Source organism: Oncorhynchus keta, chromosome 8 (genome assembly GCF_023373465.1).
Source record: "Oncorhynchus keta strain PuntledgeMale-10-30-2019 chromosome 8, Oket_V2, whole genome shotgun sequence".
Classification (NCBI taxonomy): Eukaryota; Metazoa; Chordata; class Actinopteri; order Salmoniformes; family Salmonidae; genus Oncorhynchus; species Oncorhynchus keta.
Window position 1 is genome coordinate 26,449,330 of NC_068428.1, and position 21,825 is coordinate 26,471,154.

Sequence of the window (21,825 nt, forward strand, 5' to 3'; positions counted from 1 at the left end):
GGGGAGGAAAAAAAAGTGAAAAAATAAAAAAGGAACAATATAAACCATTACTTTTTTGGGGTTCGAACCGGTTCCGAACATTATTTCGCTGGTTGGAAAATGATGGTTCTGTTCAAAAAGGAATAATTGGAAAATAATTTTTGGTTCCAACCCGACATTAAGAATGTATTTTTGGTTATGTTCTGGTCTTGTTGTGGTTGGACCGTGTGGTCTCACCCCGCTCAGGCCCAGGTCGTCCAGTAGCATGCGGTCGCGGTCGTCCTCCCCTCCAGAGTGGACAAACAGCCTGTCCAGAGGGGCATCAGCTAACAGCACCACCCTCACCTGTGACAGATGGACAATGGAATGGTAACAACTCTGTACCAACTAAAGTGAAACAGTGACACCTGCTGTAAGATAGAGTGTGAATAGATGGTTACAGGTGATGCTATTGCACATAATAACGCCTACAACAAACTACAGTATAGACCCTGCAGCTACGGACCATGGCAGTATGTCAAATACTGGGGGCTACAGGTACAGATTGGGAAGCACCTAGGCAGTAATACCTAACACAGGTAGCCTAGTGGTTAAGAGAGTTGGGCCAGTAACCAAAAGGTCGCTGGTTTGAATCCCTGAGTAAGGCACTTAAACCTAATTGCTCCTGTCGCTCCTCAAAAGAGTCTGCTAAATGACTAAAAATGTTAATGTGAAACATCAAGTTTTTCCCCATGCAGTGTGACTGACACTGACCTTGTTGTCATAGAAATTGTCTATCAGTGTGATGAAGCGCCGTGCCTGATCCTTCAGAGTGAGGGTAAGCATGGGGACATGACGGATAAACACTGTGTCAAACGCCTGGGCCATCTCCAGGTAGTCACTAGCACCCACTGGCTGGAACATACAGAGACAGGGATAATAAGCAAAAACACACACGCACACGGAGGAGTTTAAACGAAATCACACAAGTACAGATGTAGGATCTTAATTTGACCTATATTGTCCAGGCAAAATAATCCTGCAGCAAAAGGACTTGAATGTTTAGTCCACAATGTTGCTTGATCGGTGGTTAGGCTATTAGCTGGCCAAAAGTAGGCTACTTGAAAAGTCCAATACTGTTAATTTAACAGTGGGCTTTCAGTGAATTTATGTCAATCACAACGCTCAACTGCCGAAGACGTGGATGTCGATTACGGCATCCCCCCGCACCTCTGATTCAGAGGGGTTGGGTTAAATGCGGAAGACACATTTCAGTTGTACAACTGACGAGGTATCCCCTTTCCTGCAGTGCATGAAAATTCTCAGCAACAAAAGATTGATAAAATTGAGATCCTATATCTGCATAGTACAATGTAGGGATTAATATGGCAAACCAGAATCCTGGGACTGTCCCTGGAACACTTCACATTTTCAGATTTTTTAAAATGACAAAACCCAGGAAATTACAACATTTTCCCCCAAAGTCACACTAATGCTATTCCACAAAATACACAACACGCGCAGCCAAAGATAGCTAAACATTCAATAGCACATTATCCAAACAGGTTGTCACATGTAAGCCTTTAGCCTAGTGTATTTACTTCACAAAAAGTCACCATAAATTCAAAGCACACATATAATTGAAACCGACAGACTGCACATGCGAACTGAACGCTACAGTATAGCCTATAAAATAACCTCTTTGAGCAGTCATTGAGACTCTTCAGACAGTCACAAATTGATTAGGCCTATGCACAATTCACTACATAGGCATCTCTGTCACAGAGATGAAATCTGTTAACAATTCAGAGATGCATGAGGAAAAATCTTCTCCTGTCCTAGAGCCTAGGCTATTTTCCTATCCAGTCTGAATCCCACTCTCAACCCAAAATCCTGACTCCTGTCTCGCATTAAAATTCCTAACTTCATTCTGTAATCCATAGGCTGCAATGCATTATCAAAGCACTTCTCTCACCTATACATGTCAAAATGATGCTAGAACATTCCCCCCACTTCTCTGCACTGTCTCATAGGCCTGTGGTAGAGAATGTGTGATCAATTGGTATGAGAGTAGATATGTAGTTGGTCCCTGTTAAGATACCATGTACTATTTCCACTCGTTATCTCCCTATTATTCATGAGCTGATCTGCTATCTTCTCTATAATCATCAACTTGATCCCGTTATTCATGAGCTGATCTGCTATCTTCTCTATAATCATCAACTTGATCCCCTTATTCATGAGCTGATCTGCTATCTTCTCTATAATCATCAACTTGATCCCGTTATTCATGAGCTGATCTGCTATCTTCTCTATAATCATCAACTTGATCCCGTTATTCATGAGCTGATCTGCTATCTTCTCTATAATCATCAACTTGATCCCGTTATTCATGAGCTGATCTGCTATCTTCTCTATAATCATCAACTTGATCCCCTTATTCATGAGCTGATCTGCTATCTTCTCTAAAATCATCAACTTGATCCCCTTATTCATGAGCTGATCTGCTATCTTCTCTATAATCATCAACTTGATCCCGTTATTCATGAGCTGATCTGCTATCTTCTCTATAATCATCAACTTGATCCCCTTATTCATGAGCTGATCTGCTATCTTCTCAATAATCAACAACTTGATCCCCTTATTCATGAGCTGATCTGCTATCTTCTCTATAATCAACAACTTGATTTTGCCAAACATATGAGATATTCTGTCATTAGTTGAGGGAGCTAGTTTAGCAACTTTTGTCATTTGACTTCCATTACAAAGTTTGTATGATTCGACAACACTATACTCGGGGTGCACTCTGTGTCAAGATAGCCTACTGATGAAATGCACTAAATTAATTGAGGAACATGATAACGCTCTGAATTTATGAACAGCCGGTTTCACAAAGTGACAAAGTCATTGGGGTTCAAAAATTTAGTAATGATAGTTACTCTATGTCAGTTTCATTTGGTCTGAAATCTTTACATAGTGGCGCTGACAAGATGGAGCAGAACCCCACTTATTTGTGAGAACCCTGGCATAGTCCATTCTTAAAGTATTCAGACCCCTTCCCTTTTTCCACATTGTTATATTACAATCTTATTTAAAAATAGATTCAATAAAAAATGTTGCTCATCAATCTACACACACACACACACACACACAATATCCCATAATGACAAAGCGAAAACAGGTTTTTAGATTTCTTTGCAAATTTATAAAAAATACAGTATTCAAACCCTTCGCTCAAGGACTCGAAATTGAGCTCAGGTACAGTTGAAGTCGGAAGTTTACATACACCTTAGCCAAATTAATTTAAACTCAGTTTTTCACAATTCCTGACATTTAATTCTAGTAAAAATTCCCTGTTTTAGGTCAGTTAGGATCACCACTTTATTTTGAGAATGTGAAATGTCAGAACAATAGTAGAGAGAATGATTTATTTCAGCTTTATTTCTTTCAACACATTCCCAGTGGGTCAGAAGTTTACATACACTCAATTAGTATTTGGTAGTATTGCCTTTAAATTGTTTAACTTGGGTCAAACGTTTCGGGTAGCCTTCCACAAGCTTCCAAAAATAAGTTGGGTGACAGCGCTGGTGTAACTGAGTCAGGTTTTGGAGGCCTTCTGTGGGATTGAGGTCAGGGCTTTGTGATGGCCACTCCAATATCTTGACTTTGTTGTCCTTAAGCCATTTTCCACAACTTTGGAAGTATGCTTGGGGTCCATTGTCCATTTGGAAGACCCATTTGCGACCAAGCTTTAACTTCCTGACTGATGTCTTGAGATGTTGCTTCAATATATCCACATATTTTTTCCTTCAAACATAATAATGGTCAGTTTGGCCAAACAGTTCTATTTTTGTTTCATCAGACCAGAGGACATTTCTCCAAAAAGTACAATCTTTGTCCCCATGTGCAGTTGCAAACCGTAATATTAAAGTAAAAAAATGGATCCAAAATAAACTGACATTCACAAACAGAAAGAATACAGGCAAAAACAAAACATACAAATACATGCCCGCCCTTTCCCACAATCACACACTAAAACACAAACTCGACATGTGCACAACCACAACCAGTCAGAAAGTTGGAAACCCCCGAGCCCCGACCGGCAAGCATGCGCGGCACAAGTAGCCGTCACTTCCACTTAAGCACCACACTCCCCGAAATGGTCCACATATGGCCTCCAAACTCTGTCATATAAGTCTGGTTTTTGTTTGACTTCATAGTATATAGAAACCTAGTGGGGTGTAAATAGATAGTTACATTTAACATTACATTTAAGTCATTTAGCAGACGCTCTTATCCAGAGCGACTTACAAATTGGTGCATTCACCTTATGACATCCAGTGGAACAGCCACTTTACAATAGTGCATCTAAATCTTTTAGGGGGGGGGTGAGAAGGATTACTTTATCCTAACCTAGGTATTCCTTAAAGAGGTGGGGTTTCAGTCCTCCAGTTTGTTATTGAATGTGAATATGAGGCGTTTCCAAATGATGGCTATACAATTTTTTGCAGGAATTAGACCAATATTAACATTTCCCAACAGACAAAATCGTGGAGATGGATGGATATAAATTCCTCGCCACAATGAAATAATAGCACATACAGTACCAGTCAAAAGTTAGGACACACAGGTTCAGACCAGACAAGGGTTTTTTCTTTATTTTTACTATTTTAATATAATAATAATATATGCCATTTAGCAGACGCTTTTATCCAAAGCGACTTACAGTCATGTGTGCATACATTCTACGTATGGGTGGTCCCGGGGATTGAACCCACTACCCTGGCGTTACAAGCGCCATGCTCTACCAACTGAGCTACAGAAGGACCATGGACAATTTTCTACATTGTATAATAATAGTGAAGAAATCAAAACAATGATATAATGTAACGGATGTGAAACGGCTAGCTTAGTTAGCGGTGCGCGCTAAATAGCGTTTCAATCGGTTACGTCACTTGCTCTGAGACCTTGAAGTAGTAGTTCCCCTTGCTCTGCAAGGGCCGCGGCTTTTGTGGAGCGATGGGTAACGATGCTTCGAGGGTGACTGTTGTTGATGTGTGCAGAAGGTCCCTGGTTCGCGCGAGGGGACGGTTTAAAATTATTCTGTTACAATAACACATATGGAATCATGTAGTAACCATTTTATTTGAGATCCTTTTCCTTGATGACAGCTTTGCACACCCTTGGCATTCTCTCAACCAGCTTCACCTGGAATGCTTTAACAACATTCTTGAAGGAGTTCTCACATATGCTGAGCACTTGTTGGCTGCTTTTCCTTCACTCCGTGGTCCAACTCATCCCAAACCATCTCAATTGGGTTGATGTCGGGTGATTGTGGAGGCCAGGTCATCTGATGCAGCACTCAATCAATCAATCAATCAAATTGTATTTATATAGCCCTTCGTACATCAGCTGATATCTCAAAGTGCTGTACAGAAACCCAGCCTAAAACCCCAAACAGCAAGCAATGCAGGTGTAGAAGCACAGTGGCTAGGAAAAACTCCTTAGAAAGGCCAAAACCTATAAAGAAACCTAGAGAGGAACCAGGCTATGTGGGGTGGCCAGTCCTCTTCTGGCTGTGCTGGGTGGAGATTATAACAGAACATGGCCAAGATGTTCAAATGTTCATAAATGACCAGCATGGTCGAATAATAACAAGGCAGAACAGTTGAAACTGGAGCAGCAGCACAGTCAGGTGGACTGGGGACAGCAAGGAGTCATCATGTCAGGTCGTCCTGGGGCACGGTCCTTGGGCTCAGGTCCACCGAGAGAGAGAAAGAAAGAGAGAATTAGAGAGAGCATATGTGGGGTGGCCAGTCCTCTTCTGGCTGTGCCGGGTGGAAATTATAACAGAACATGGCCAAGATGTTCAAATGTTCATAAATGACCAGCATGGTCAAATAATAGTAAGGCAGAACAGTTGAAACTGGAGCAGCAGCATGGCCAGGTGGACTGGGGACAGCAAGGAGTCATCATGTCAGGTAGTCCTGGGGCATGGTCCTAGGGCTCAGGTCAGTTGAAACTGGAGCAGCAGCATGGCCAGGTGGACTGGGGACAGCAAGGAGCCATCATGTCAGGTAGTCCTGGGGCATGGTCCTAGGGCTCAGGTCCTAGGGCTCCAGGACCTTCTTGGTAAAATAGCCATTACCCAGACTGAAGGTGGGTTGGGTCATTGTCCTGTTGAAAAACAAATGATAATACCACTAAGAGCAAACCAGATGGGATGGCGTATCGCTGCAGAATGCTGTGGTAGCCATGCTGGTTAAGTGTGCCTTGAATTCTAAATAAATCACTGAGTGTCACCAGCAAAGCACCCCACACCATTACACCACCTCCTACATGCTTCACGGTTGGAACTACACATGCAGACATCATCCATCCACCTGCTCTTCGTCCCACAAAGGCACGGCGGTTGGAACCAAAAATCTAAGAGACACAAGGACAGATTTCCACCGGCCTAATGTCCATTGCTCGTGTTTTCTTGGCCCAAGCAAGTCTTTTTATTATTGGTGTCCTTTGGTAGTGTTTTTATTGCAGAAATATGACCATGAAGGCCTGATTCACATCTTCTTTGAACAGTTGCTGTTGAGATGTGTCTGTTACTTGAACTGTGAAACATTTATTGGGGTTGCAATTTCTGAGGCTGGCAAATCTAATTAACTTATCCTCTGCAGCAGATGTAACTATGGGTCTCACTTTACTGTGGAGATCCTCATGAGAGTCAGTTTCATCATAGCGCTTGATGGTTTTTGCAACTGCACTTGAAGAAACGTTCAAGGTTCTTGAAGTTTTCCGCATTGACTGACTTACAGTAATGATGAACTGTCGTTTCTCTTTGCTTATTTGAGCTGTTCTTGCCAGAATATGGACTTGGTCTTTTACCAAATAGGACTATCTTCTGTGCACCACCGCTACCTTGTCACAACACAACTGATTGGCTCAAACATATTAAGAAGGAAAGGAATTCCACAAATGTAATTTTAACAAGGCACACCTGTTAATTGAAATGCATTCCAGGTGACTACCTCATGAAGCTGGTTGAGGGAATGCCAAAACGTGTGCAAAGCTGTCATCAAGGCAAAGGGTGGCTACTTGTTTAACACTTTTTTGGTTACTACATGATTCCATGTGTTATTTCATTGCTTTGATGTCTTCACTATTAGAAAGTGAAGACATTTGCGACCAAGCTTTAACTTCCTGACTGATGTTTTGAGATGTTCCTTCAATATATCCACATAATTTTCATTCCTCATGATGCCATCTATTTTGTGAAGTGCACCAGTCCCTGCTCCAGCAAAGCACCCCCACAACATGATGCTGCCACCCCCGTGCTTCACGGTTGGGATGGTGTTCTTCGGCTTCCTCCAAACATAACGATGGTCATTATGGCCAAACAGATCTATTTTTGTTTCATCAGACCAGAGGACATTTCTCCAAAAAGTACAATCTTTGTCCCCATATGCAGTTGCAAACCGTAGTCTGGCTTTTTTTATGGCGGTTTTGGAGCAGTGGCTTCTTCCTTGCTGAGCGGCCTTTCAGGTTATGTCGATATACAACTAGTTTTACTGTGGATATAGATACTTTTGTACCGGTTTCCTCCAGTATCTTCACAAGGTCCTTTGCTGTTGTTCTGGGATTGATTTGCACTTTTCACACCAAAGTACATGTATCTCTAGGAGACAGAACGAATCTTCTTCCTGAGCGGTATGACGGCTGCGTGGTCCCATGGTGCTTATACTTGCATACTATTGTTTGTACAGATGAATGTGGTACCTTCAGGCGTTTGGAAATTGCTCCCAAGGATGAACCAGACTTGTGGAGACCTACAATTATTTTTCTGAGGTCTTGGCTGATTTCGTTTGATTTTCCCATGATGTCAAGCAAACAGGCACTGAGTTTGAAGGTAGGCCTTGAAATACATCCAAAAGTACACCTCCAATTGACTCAAATTATGTAAATTAGCCTATCAGAAGCTTCTAAAGCCATGACATCATTTTCTGGAATTTTCCAAGCTATTTCAAGGCACAGTCAACATAGTGTATGTAAACTTCTGACCCACTGGAATTGTGATAGTGAACTAGATGTGAAATAATCTGTCTGTAAAAAATTGTTGGAGAAATTACTTGTGTCATGCACAAAGTAGATGTTGTAACCGACTTGCCAAAACTATAGTTTGTTCACAAATTTCTTGTTGAGTGGTTGAAAAACAAGTTTTAATGACTCCAACCTAAGTGTATGTAAACTTCCGACTTCAACTGTACATCCTGTTTTCATTGATCATCCTTGAGATGTTTCTACAACTTGATTGGAGTCCACCCGTGGTAATTTCAATTGATTGAATATGATTTGGAAAGGCACAAACCTCTCTATATAAAGTCCCACAGTTGAGAGTGTATATCGCAGCAAAAACAAAGCCATGAGGTAGAAGGAATTGTCCGTAGAGCTTCGAGACAGGATTGTGTTGCGGCATAGATCTGGGGAAGGGTACCAAAACATTTCTGCAGCATTGAAGGTCCCCAAGAACACAGTGGCCTCCATCATTCTTTTTTTGTGACAGTATTTTTTATTGGAATTTCACAATTTTCACCCATATTAAGAGATACAACAACAGAGACAAAGCAACAAAAAAAAAAGAAAAAAAACAGCACTCACTTACACATACCTGCATATATATATATATATATATATATATACACACACACACACACCCATACATACGTACACCATTTTCCTCTTCCCGCTCGGTGCTTCTCTCACCCCATCCCCATCATTGCGTCTCTCAATACATAGATTTTAAACAAACTTACAAACAGAAATTAAACAAAAAAGCTCAGTTTAAACCAAGAGGTTAGGTTCCACACATGGAACGTACAGAGTAGTTCTGAAATACATAGATCCCCGCCATTCTAAGAGAATCCTTGCAGCATAATAGCTTTGTAGAACTGGTCTGTTTTAGAATGCAATGTACATGTCAGATATTCCAGAGGCACCCATTCAAATAGTATCTAATGCCAATCTTTAATAGAAGGAACCTTATCACTAATCCACTGTAAAAGGATGTTTTTCCTTGTTGCGAATGTATGGATGTTGTAAAACCTCTCTTACCCACAGAAGTAACATGCCTACTAGGGAGACCCAACAGTAAAGAAACTAGGTCCAAATCTAGATCAACCCCTAGGATCTTTTCAATTTCTTGCCGAAAGCCAGACCAGTATATTTGTATTTTGGTACATGACCATAAACAATGTGTTAGGGTGCCTGTATCCGTTTTGCATTTAAGACACTGAGGAGAATAGGAAGTGGGGCTAAATGCATGTCTGCGATTTGGGGATATATGCAATCTGTGTATTATTCTTAATTGGATTGCTCTAGTACGATTACATATAGATATTGTTTTTGCATATCTCCAAATGTCCTCCCACATCTCTTCGTCAATAGTAATAGACAATTCTTTCTCCCACACTTGTTTCACCCTCTGTGTTGACAGCAGAAAAGGACCTTACAGCATCATAAAACAGACTTACAGACATTTTCCTTTGTGGGAAAAAAAGCATTCTTTCAATGACAGACATACAGTGGGGCAAAAAAAGTATTTAGTCAGCCACCAATTGTGCAAGTTCTCCCACTTAAAAAGATGAGAGAGGACTGTAATTTACGTTAGCTAGCTCCTCCTGCACATCTACAGGGATGGTGGTTTTGGTCGAGTTCTTAGTAGTTCTGTTGGGCATGTTGTCGGAGATTTGAGAAATAGCCGTCAAGACTCATTGCAGAATAACTTATTTAGCCAATTCTACCACTTTTTCCAGCTAGGAGATTCATGTAAAAATATACATTTACGACGGGAGCTCTCTGAAACACATTGTTCTCTCTACGGAGTCATTTTGTCCCCCCCCCCACCATTCTTAAATGGAAGAAGTTTGGAACCACCAAGACTCTTCCTAGAGCTAGCCACCCAGCCAAACTGAGCAATCAGGGGAGAAGGGCCTTGGTCAGGGAGGTGATCAAGAACCCGATGGTTCCTCTGTGGAGATGGGAGAACAATCTCTGCAGCACTCCACCAATCAGGCCTTTGTGGTAGAGCGGCCAGACGGAAGCCACTCCTCAGTAAAAGGCAACCTGACAACCAGTTTGGAGTTTGCCAAAAGGCACCTAAAGGTCTCTCAGACCATGAGAAACAAGATTATCTGGTCTGATGAAACCAAGATTGAACTATTTTGCCTGAATGCCAAGCGCCACGTGTGGAGGAAACCTGGCACATCCCTACGGTGAAGCACAGTGGTGGCAGCATCATGCTGTGGGGATGTTTTTCAGACGCAGGGAGCAGAGACTAGTCAGGATGGGAGAAAGATGAACAGAGCAAAGTACAGAGATCCTTGATGAAAACCTGCTCCAGAGCAGACTGGGGCAAGGTTCACCTTCTAACAAGACAACGATCCTAAGCACACAGCCAAGACAACGCAGGAGTGGCTTCGTGGCGGCTTCGGGACAAGTCTCTGAATGTCCTTGAGTGGCCCAGCCAGAGCCCGGACTTGAACCCGATCGAACATCTCTGGAAAGACCTGAAAATAGCTGTGCAGCGACGCTCCCCATCCAACCTGACAGAGCTTGAGAGGATTTGCAAAGAAGAATGGAAGAAACTCCCCAAATACAGGTTTGCTAAGCTTGTAGCACCATACCCTGTAATCACTGCCAAAGGTGCTTCAACAAAGTACTGTGGAAAGGGTCTGAATACTTTACATATTGCATTTATATTTTTGTTCAGTTTAGAAACACTAAAAAGGCCAATGCTATTCCCTGCTGAACAAAAACTGTTAAAAATAGCCTGTAGTCTTTGACCTTGAACAGCGCACAGATGAATGAATATAGAATTGGAGGGGACAGAAGAGAGCAAGGAGAGCAGAAGGAATGAGAATGAGAAAAAAAAATGTAAAAGAAGAAGAGGCAGAAACAAAGAGGAAGGACACAATGAAGGAGGTAGAAAAAAACAGCAGGAAAAAGTACAATGAGTGGATAAATTAAGAAAACAGGAACGATAGAGCGAAGGGGGGAGTGAGGGTAAAAAGAGAGCGGAAGAATAAGGAAGAATAGAGGGATCTGGTTGGAAGAGAAAAAGTAGCAGAGCATAGTCAACACAGAGAAGAGAGAGATACAATAACAAGCAGGAGAGAGGCGGAGTTGGGAGAAAGAGACAGGGAGATAAATACAAAAAAAATAAAGAGAGAGTGATAGAGAAGATAGTTGTGGAAGTAACTCACTCTATCACACAGTTCTTTAAAGGTACAGTCAGCGATGTTTCCACAGGTCTTCTCCAGTCTCAACTCTCTGCCCTGCACCGTCAGGACCCTGGGACCCATTACTATGGAAACACACACATGATTAATTGACCCAACATAGAGCTGATCATACACAGAAAACAACTCAATACTGAAACTATGGCCACTACTTTAGCCTCAATATCACTGGCCCTACCAGTTTACTATAGTAATGTAAGTTCCAATAGTGTAAGTGAACATATTCTGTTTGCCTCCATTTTTCCCAATCTCTCTTTTTCTCCCATCCTTGTCTCTCAATCTCCCCAGTCCTCTCTCACCCTTTTACTTTCTCTCTCCCCCCTTTCTCTTACTACAAGAGGTACATTAACTTCCTACCATTGTTTTGTCTCACAGCCAGCTCGTGAAACAGCGTATCCATGAAGGACTCCGCATCAGGCTCTCTGGTGCTGCACACAAACACAAACACACACACACACACAATGGGGAAGAGAGAAAGAGGGGGATAATAGAATATGAAATTAATAAGGCTGAAGAGGCCACATCAAACAGCGGGTGCGGGGAGGGGGAAGGAAGGGGGGTACTTAGCTTTTCACTCCATCTCCAAAAAACGAGATGTTAGACTGTAAACACAAACATTACCCTGTGAATGCGTGGCAGATTGAATCGGTCTGTCTGTGCATGTGTTTTAACTCTCGCTCAGGTAAAGAGATGCGCAATGTGTTTTATTTGCATACACTGAAAGAGAAAAGCACTTGAAATCTCTGGCTACGCAATGAGCAACGACAACGTTATTCATACTCTGTCTCTGTGTGTGTGTGTGTGTGTGTGTGTGTGTGTGTGTGTGTGTGTGTGTGTGTGTGTGTGTGTGTGTGTGTGTGTGTGTGTGTGCAGGTAATTGGAAGAAAAGTACTCTGCCTTTTCAAACTCAATCATTTTGTATTTCTCTACTGCTCCATCTGTCCCTTTATCTCTCACTGTAGGTTAGGGATCTTACTGTCACTGTAGGTTAGGGATCTTACTGTCACTGTAGGTTAGGCATCTCACTGTAGGTTAGAGATCTCACTGTAGTTTAGGGATCTCACTGTAGGTTAGGGATCTCACTGTAGGTTAGAGATCTCACTGTAGTTTAGGGATCTCACTGTAGGTTAGGGATCTCACTGTAGGTTAGGGATCTCACTGTAGGTTAGGGATCTCACTGTAGGTTAGGGATCTCACTGTAGGTTAGGGATCTCACTGTAGGTTACGCATCTCACTGTAGTTCAGGGATCTCACTGTAGGTTAGGGATCTCACTGTAGGTTAGGGATCTCACTGTAGGTTAGGGATCTCACTGTAGGTTAGGCATCTCACTGTAGGTTAGGCATCTCACTGTAGGTTAGTGTCCTTAATGTCAATGTAGGTTAGTGTCCTTACTCGGTCGGTCCTTACCTACTCCTAACTCCCTCTTCCTTTTTCGGTCTGTCCATCTCTTGCTCTCTTTCTGATACTAACCTGCAGTGACATTAACTTCTTATGGCTGGGGGGGCGGTATTGAGTAGCTTGGGTGAACAAGGTGCCCAGAGTAAACTGCCTGCTACTCAGGCCCAGAAGCTAAAATATGCATATTATTAGTAGATTTGGATAGAAAACACTCTGAAGTTTCTAAAACTGAATAATGTCTGTGAGTATAACAGAACTCATATGGCAGGCAAAAACCAACCAGGAAGTGGGAAATCTGAGGTTTGAAGTTTTTTAACTCTTTGCCTATCCAAGATACAGTGTAAATTTGGTCCAATTGCACTTACTAAGGCTTCCACTAGATGTCAACAGAACCTTGTTTCAGGCTTCTACTGTGAAGGGGGAACGAATGATGGCTGTTTCAATCAGGTGTCTGGCAGAAGGCCATGAGCTGGTCACGCACGCGGCCGTGAGAGCGACCTGCATTCCATTGCATTTCTAAAGACACAGGAATTGTCCAGTTGGAACAGTATTGAAGATTTTTGTTAAAAACATCCTAAAGATTGATTCTATACATCGTTTGCGACATGTTTCTACGAACTGTAACAGAACTTTTTTACATTACGTCTGGACCTAGTGCTCGCGCCTCATGAATTTGGATTTGTGAACTAAACGCTCAAACAAAAATGAGGTATTTGGACATAAATTATGGACTTTATCGAACAAAACAAACATTTATTGTGGAACTGGGATTCTGATGAAGATCATCAAAGGTAAGTGAATATTTATAATACTATTTTTGACTTCTGTTGACTCTACAACATGGCGGATATCTGTATGGCTTGTTTTTGTGTCTGAGCGCTGTATTCAGATTATTGCATGGTGTGCCTTTTCCGTAAAGCTTTTTTGAAATCTGACACAGCGGTTGCATTACGGAGAAGTATATCTATAATTCCATAACACTTGTATCTTTTATCAATGTTTATTATGAGTATTTCTGTAAATTGATGTGGCTCTCTGCAAAATCACTGGATGTTTTGGAAGCAAAACATTACTGAACATAACACGCCAATGTAAACTGAGATTTTTGGATATAAATATGAACTTTATCGAACAAAACATACATGTATTGTGTAACATTAAGTCCTATGAGTGTCATCTGATGAAGATCATCAAAGGTTAGTGATGAATTTTATCTCTAATTGTGCTTTTTGTGACTCCTCTCTTTGGCTGGAAAAATGGCTGTGTTTCTCTGTGACGAGGTACTGACCTAACATAATCGCATGGTATGCATTCGTCGTAAAGCCTTTATGAAATCAGACACTGTGGTGGGATTAACAACAAGTTTATCTTTAAAATGGTGTATAATAATTGTATGTTTGACGAATTTTAATTATGAGATTTCTGTTGTTTGAACTTGGCGCCCTGCACTTTCACTGGCTGTTGTCATATCGATCCCGTTAACGGGATTTCAGCCGTAAGACGTTTTAAGGACACTGACCTACAGTGACAGTAACGCAAACTGGCAGAACAGTTAGTTTGTGTGTTTTGTTAGGTTCCCAAATGAAAATAAATACTATAGTATACTATGGTATAAGTACTACAGTATTCACTGTAGTGTTTTGCAGACTTCACTGTAGTATTCACTGTAGTGTTTTTGCGGACCAAAGTTAGCAAAAACTGTATTTACTGTACTATTTACAGTCAAATATAGTATAAATACTGTAGTAACAAAAAATGGTAGTATATATACTATAGTAATTACTGTAGTGTTTTTGGAAACTGGTGAATACTGTAGTATTTACCGCAGTGTTTTTGTGGACTGCAGTGTTTTTTGGGATATTACTGTAGTATTTACAAAACTGTTTTTGTTGTATTATTTTTGACATAGAAATGGGGGCTTTCTCCTTGAGGAAACCTACTGGAGAAATACTAAAAAACCTTCTTCTCTTTTCTATAACCTTATAGTTTTTATAGTTGCCATCACTGTGTTGTATCTCAGGGATTGTGTAAACAGGGTGTGTGTGTGTTGTCCTCCATACTGCCCCACACAGAGAGATGGATGTGCAGAGTGAGGGGGGCAGGGGACACAGGGGCAAAGACAGACAGAACAAACACAAAGATGAGCTAAACTCAAGAGACTGACTCTTATTTAGGACTGTGGCTATAAATCCTATTTCACATTGTGAGAGAATACACACATGCATGTATACATGGGTACACACACGTACAGTACAGGCATTCATGCACGCAGACCCAACACACACACACACTTACAGGTAGTAGAGTTTCCCTGCTGAAGGCAGGTCCAGTCTTCTGTAGTCAACTCCAGAGTCGACGCCCATGGGCTGGCAGTATTCCTACACACACACACACACACACACACACACACACACACACACACACACACAGAAAAACTATGTGCAATGTGGCCAAAACAACCTCAGCACCAAAACCAATGTGGGGTTGTGTGTAAGAGGGTTAAGGTTTGTGTGTAAGAGAGAATTAGTGAAAGGTGCATAATAGCATTTCCACAGGAGGGTGACAATGGACACAAGTATAGCAGTAAGTGTCCTGTAATATTTTAAGGCTTGACTAACTTCATGTTTTTGTCATGTTTTCATTGTTGTATTTATCTAGCTGATCTACAGTCCTTTCTTTAGTCAAGTGGAACAGCAAAGTTCAAACTTCTGCTGCAGAGTTCAAACTTTCCCAGTAAGTATAAAACGGCAACGCGATACATGTCAGCGAGCGGGGCACACTATAATCATTATCTCCTCTATTCTCAGAAAAAAAGAAAAAAAGAGTGAAAAAAAACGTATATCATCAAACGATCGCCGTGCCAGGCGAATCAGTATTCAGTGACAGCTCGGAGCAAATTATGAAATCAGTGAATTTGTGCCACCGGCCTCCTTGAGCAGTGGGATAATTAGCAATCACCACAAAGCAAGGAGACGGAAATACTCCATTCTTCTACCTCCGCTGTCAACTTCTTATCTCTGCGCCCGCTCACACGAACGGGGTTCCCACTCCGAGCCAATTGGTTGAATCAGGCTTAATAACAACCTGACAAACTCTCCATCCCCCACGCACAAAAGGGACATGTCATTTCATCAACCCAGCCGCGACCTCGCTAAGCAGCGCCGCGGCCGACAGGTAAATAGTCCCTCCGCAATAACACCTCGGGGACGCCATCAACGCCACGTCGCATTACAAAACTAACGCTAATCTTGTCTTCTCCCGTCTTTTTTTCCCCTCTTCGATTTGTCTACCTATAGAAGCCTGATGGGTCACTCACAGCATCTCTTGAAGGAAAATAAGAGAGAGAGAGAGAGAGAAAGAGAAAGAGAGAGATAGCGAGATAGACAGAGACGTGAAGGCAACACAATCAGTGATGATGGCATCATTGGTTATTTCTAATCAGATGAGCAGGAGGCCGTGTGGGTTATTACATGATTACTATCTTGAGGGGTTTGGAAAGTTCTCACTCTTTCCTCGCAGATTTCACTCACCTATGACTCTACTCTTCTCTCCATCTCACCACCAGTCAAAGAGCACCCTTGCTTGCTTTATCTTGTTTTCTCACACAGCCATGACAGTCTCTTTAGAAAAAGTCATCCTAAAACATGTAGCTCCAATCATGTCATTGTCCAAGCTGTCCACCACTCTCTCTTTGACAGCCGTTTAGCATAAAAACAGTGGCTCCCCCCCTCCTTTTTCTCTGTCCCTCACTCCTCAAAAAGTTGCTTTTGAGTTTTTCAAAGAGCGCGGTGCCATTGAGCGGCAACAAAAGCCAAGGATAGCTGACTACTGCGGCCTGATGAGGTCCACTCCCTCATTACCAACTGCAGAAAACATTTGATGCTTCTTTTTTTTTTTTGCCCAAAGAATTGACCAGGCCTCAAAGAACATGGGGTGGGAAGGCTGAAAAAGAGTTGGGGGGAGGGCAGGGAGAGTGTGTGTGTGTGTGTGTGTGTGTGTGTGTGTGTGTGTGTGTGTGTGTGTGTGTGTGTGTGTGTGTGTGTGTGTGTGTGTGTGTGTGTGTGTGTGTGGACGGGAGTTGGAGGGGAAAGGTTGTCATCCATTCATCCGTGTGTGTCTTACAGCCTGTGTGAAGGGGGAGAAGAAAGGGGAGGGAGGGATAGAGGGGTTGGGAGAAAGAGAAAGCCTAAAACAGTGCCTTTATGCTGGCCCGTCCTGGACGACTCTTCTGACATCAAAGTGTTTTCACTAACTGGGGAGGGAAGCGGGTGTGTGGTGAATTTATTCACTCCAAGTGACGCTACAGGAGGGACATAACAATGTGACCACCCTAATTACACCTAATGAGCTATTCCCTTAAAGTGTGACTGCCTTGGGTCCTGGATGGTTTGTTCCACGGGGTCGTTCTCACAACCTCCCCCTGCCTCGGCTGCTCCTCTTGAGGAAACATCTTTTGAGCACAGGGCCCGCCTTTAGGTGATCCAGGACCCCACTGAAACCCCCAGCTCCACTCCTCCAGACCCACCCACCCCCCCCCCAGCTGGAGCCTCCACACCGTACCCCCCCACGACATGCAGCGGCATGGGTAGGAGGGTGTCCCATCTGCACCTGGCCACTAGCGCTCCAGAGAGAAGCAGACAATCACAACAGTACTCCTATAGGAGGGAGGCAGTCAGAGAGCGAGCGAGAGCAGGAGACTAGAATGAAGAAACACTGGGATTGGAAGGAGAGAAATACAAATAAATGTAGGTGCACATGTGAGAAAAAGGAAAAAGAGATAGGGAGTGAGTGATGGAGAGAGATGTTGAGTGTGTAAAACACCAGTCTCTCCTGCTCTCTTTCATGATCTAATTGAGACATTATTAGATTAAAGCTCCTGTCAAAGGAGCTCCGACGAGGCCTGTCACACCCACACGCACTCACAGAAAAACTTAGAACAAATATTCTAGGGGCAAGACAGAATGCCAGTCCTGAAAGGAAAAGGCATTAAAAATAAGAACACCATTACATTTCACCGATAGAATGTCCATGGAAGCAACAAATGCAAGGCTATTTATATTCCATTGGAAAATACATGACTTGAACTCTCTGCTGTGAAAAAAGTAAAACCCAAGGCACAGGGAGCATTATTGTTATGTAACTAAATGCCAGGGAGACAACAGCAGCCATCAATTTTCATTTACTGGGAACTCTTCAAACCCCTTTACGTAGGTCCTCAACAGACAGAAAGGCCTTTACTAGAGAGGAACAACCATTTCAGTCAATGTTTTCCTTGCAGCAGAGCAATCTGCACTGGTCGACTTATTTATAAAAAATATATATTTTCAAAAAAGAAAATGGCTGCCATACAAAGCAATTAGCCACCACAATGGAAGGATAGATGAGGAGAAAAAACAACAATCAAGTTATCATATTTCTCTGGGCATCAAGAGGGCAGGGAAAAATATTCAGTACACACAGAATCCTGTCCTTGGGCCTGCAGAAAGGGAGAACAGAGGGAGAGAAGAATGAGAAAGAGGGGTCAAGGGAAAGAGAAGGAAAGACTGAGAAAGAAAGAAGAGTGAAGAAGAGAAAGTTGGAGGAGGGACAGAGAAAGAATGCAGAAAGAAATGCTGAAGAGAATGAAAGGGGGGGATAGAGGGAGAGGACAGATCGAAGCGAGTGTGATCTCCCTCTCTCGCTTTCATCTCATATGTAACTACCCCTGTGAGCGCTGGGAGCAGTAGGAGGGGGCTAGGCAGGAGGGTAGCAGAAGACTCGGCAAGGTAGCTAGTGGGGGGCAGAGGCAGGATGGTTTGTGGGGCTTGGCAGGGTGGTTCGAGGGTCCCTGGGGTCTCCTCTAATCAGAAGTCAATAGAGATATAAGACATCCAATCTGGAGAGGAAGGAATTAACCCCAAACACTCCAGCTCAGGTGACAGGGAGGAGAGGTAAGAGGCCATTTTCACACTCTCACTCATTCACTACTCCCCCATCCTCCCAGTTCACACCAGGGCTTCACCCCAAAACACACTGACTCTACATCCAAAGAGTCAGGGGGATGGAATCATTGGTCCCTTCCAGCTTTAATTCTAACTATTAAGGGTCACCCAGTGGGGGGCGAGGAACCACCCCCATCACAACCCCACCACCCCTTGCTAACTTGGCAGGACGTCCACTGTTGGGAGGGGAGCATCCCCAAACTCTCCACTCCACCCGAAAACCAGATGGCCTCACAAAGGGGAACATGGGAGTCTGAAAGACAGGGGACAGAGAGGAGGCCGAATTGGACCAGGGGCATTCACAGTTCCTTATGAGGCTGGGATTAGGACAAGGGCAAGAGGTGGAGAGGGGAGCGTTTTTTGGGTAAGGTGACTTTAAGGCCCTGGTAAAAGACCAAAATGGAGGGGGACACACAGTTAAGCTCCAGTGACCCTGAAGCTCTTCATTAAACCCTCCCCCAAACCAAACCTTAATCCCCTGAGAACCTGTGCATTCCACAACCAATGGATAGATAGAAGTTTGGGTGCAAGTGCTTTATGACTTTAAAAGCGCAACTGAAGCCAATAAACAATTTCTCTGAGAGAAAAAAACGGCCTGTGGCATCAAAAATAGTCAGAAACATTTATTCTAGTGTCAAAATGGATTACTAAGTGAAAATAGGATAATTTTTGCCAAAGTCAGTCTTGTCCAAAACAGTAAGTGAGTTTGTCATGACTTATTTGATGGTTAGGGTTTTGATTTTCCACAAAAGGCTCATTTGCCCACTAACAAGGGATACACATCTGTGGTGATTGCGCTCTATCCAATTCTACCGCAGAAGACACAGACAGTGAGACAAACCTGCCCAGCACTGTAGCTGATCGGACTATGTTTACATAAGACAACATGTGGCAAAAAAATTATAACTTGAGAAAACTGCACCAAATACCTTCGCAAAAGATAAAATTGAGTGACAAAAACATCAGAATTAATTACAGATTTATTGAGTTCAGATTTATTGAGATACTGACTCTGCTCCTATGGTGTCTCATGAGTGACAAACAGTAGTTTCCACATCGAACCACACCCCTAAGACTGAAATCTCGTTTTTCTTAATGAGTAACATGCAGAATCAGTAAGTTAAGTAAGTCTCTTTAAAAAAAGGTTAGTGTTTGTGTTAACTACATACACCAGTGGTCGCTCTGGATAAGAGCGTCTGCTAAATGACTTAAATGTAATGTAATGTAAAAGGTATCATCTAGCCAATGAGAAAGGTCCTTCTTGGATTAGCAGACGCTCTCTTTTGGGAAATACCTGGGATGTCTGTTTTGCATGTTCTGGTACGTCTTCTGATGATTACTCAGCAGTACCCCTGTTGTGTGTGTGTGTGTGTCCGTGTGTGGAAGAACTCTCATTGTGTGCGTGTGTGTGTGTGTGTGTGTGTGTGTGTGTTAGAGCACCCACGCAACCCTACGTTTCAGAAGAGGGATCCATCTCCAAACGTTTATCTCTACTATTTAGTTGTGAAAAGTGGAAGAATGTTTTCCTCCTCTCCTGCAAAATGCATGTTAAATTATTCTGCAATTATTTATGATCATAGTCAGTATAAACACCTCGTAATCATCTCTGGTGCTGCCAGGATAATGGTTAATGGATAATGGTTCTACCTGCTTATAATAATGCTATTAAATTGCAAAGTAGTCTCAGAGCATTGCTAGTTTCTATCCATGATGCTGCCTCACAGCCCAACCCCTCCTTACCCGCCTTCCCCCCTCCCTCGACCCTTTCTCTCCTCACTTTGAAATGCAAGCAGGCTGGTTCATTCCCTCCGCTCGCTTGTCCATTTCCCATTCACACAGCGAGCGTTCACTCTCTTTCTATCCCCCTCGCTCTCTGTGTCCGTTTTGAGTCTTTCACCATCTCCAGGTATGATCAAAGTCAGTTTTGTGACATCGTGTGTGACACCGTGCTTCTCAGGTAGAAAACACACACACAAAAACACACAATAGCAAATTGGAAAGAGACAGACACAGTAACAGAGGTGTGCATGTGTGTGTGGTGTCAGGTGGATGAGAGAAATGAATGAATAAATTAAAAAGAGGAGAGAAGAGGGGATGACTGTCTTTACCTTCAACACGTTGATGAAAGGCAGGAAGGCGTCTCTCTGAAGTCCATTTTTGTACAGATCTGAAAGGAGAGGGAGGCGCCATGTTAGCGCTGCTGTTTAGCCTCCTAATAATGTAATTCTCCCACCACAGATTGGCACATAAAGTGGCTATTGATGAACTAAAGGATGGGTGGGGAGGCAGCACAAAGAGGATGGGGGCAGAGGGAGAAAAATGGATTTCTCTACCTGCAGCAGCAGCTAGCAGCAGCAACATACAATTCATACATTCCCAAACAATGGTGGTGAGAGAAAGGACTTTCGCTTTTTCAGCTCGGACATTGTCCACAGAGTCCCGTGAATAGACTTTCCAATTAGCTCTGCTGGAACAAATTACATCTGAAGTAGCATCCCTGATAGACAGATAAAACACACACACACAGCCTTAAACTACTTGGAAAGATGGAAATGAGTAGGTGTTGTTGATGTTTGGGTTTAAGTTTACAGGAGTAGCAGCTGACAATTAAGTTAGACCTGTTTAAACGTTGTTAAGGTACACTAAATGACCCAAAGTATGTGGACACCTGCTCATCCACCATCTCACTCTAAAATCATGGGCATTGATATGGAGCTGGTCCCCCTTTGCTGCTATAACAGCCTCCACTTTTCTGGGAAGGCTTTCCACTAGATGTCAGAACATTGCTGCAGGGACTTGCTTCCATTCAGCCACAAGAGCATTAGTGAGGTCTGGAACTGATGTTGGGCGGTTAGGCCTGGCTCGCAGTCGGAGTTCCAATTAATCTCAAAGGTGTTCGATGAGGTTGAGGTCAGGGCTCTGTGCAGGCCAGTCAAGTTCCTCCACACCGATCTCAACAAACCATTTTGGTATGGACCTCACTTTGTGTACGGGGGCATCGTCATGCTGAAACAGGAATTGCCTTCCCCAAACTGTTGCCACAAACTTGGAAGCACAGAATCATCTAGAATGTCATTGTATGCTGTAGCATTAAGATTTCCCTTCACTGGAACAAAGGGGCCTCGCCCGAACCATGAGAAACAGCCCCAGACCATTATTCCTCCTCCACCAAACTTTACAGTTGGCACTATGCATT

General features: G+C 42.9%; 1 protein-coding gene and 1 non-coding gene across 3 annotated transcripts in view; both read right to left on the reverse strand.

Annotated features, from left to right (window-relative positions):
* The window catches only part of afg1lb (AFG1 like ATPase b), a 38,021-nt gene that overhangs the window by 3,329 nt on the left and 12,867 nt on the right, over nt 1–21,825 (reverse strand). Inside the window, exons 7-12 of one of the 2 annotated variants that reach the window (XM_052523922.1) lie at nt 20,738–20,796; nt 14,944–15,026; nt 11,607–11,677; nt 11,214–11,314; nt 733–873; nt 217–324 (exon numbers count right to left, since the gene is read on the reverse strand). In XM_052523922.1, coding sequence (XP_052379882.1) covers nt 217–324; nt 733–873; nt 11,214–11,314; nt 11,607–11,677; nt 14,944–15,026; nt 20,738–20,796 — 563 coding nt within the window. Of the gene's footprint in view, nt 1–216; nt 325–732; nt 874–8,335; nt 10,563–11,213; nt 11,315–11,606; nt 11,678–14,943; nt 15,027–20,737; nt 20,797–21,825 lie in introns of those variants that run through there. The other variant, XM_052523923.1, reaches the window with a different exon arrangement.
* On the reverse strand, nt 14,562–14,618 carry LOC127931603 (U7 small nuclear RNA). The gene has a single exon (XR_008141905.1). It is a non-coding gene; the product is annotated as a U7 small nuclear RNA (small nuclear RNA).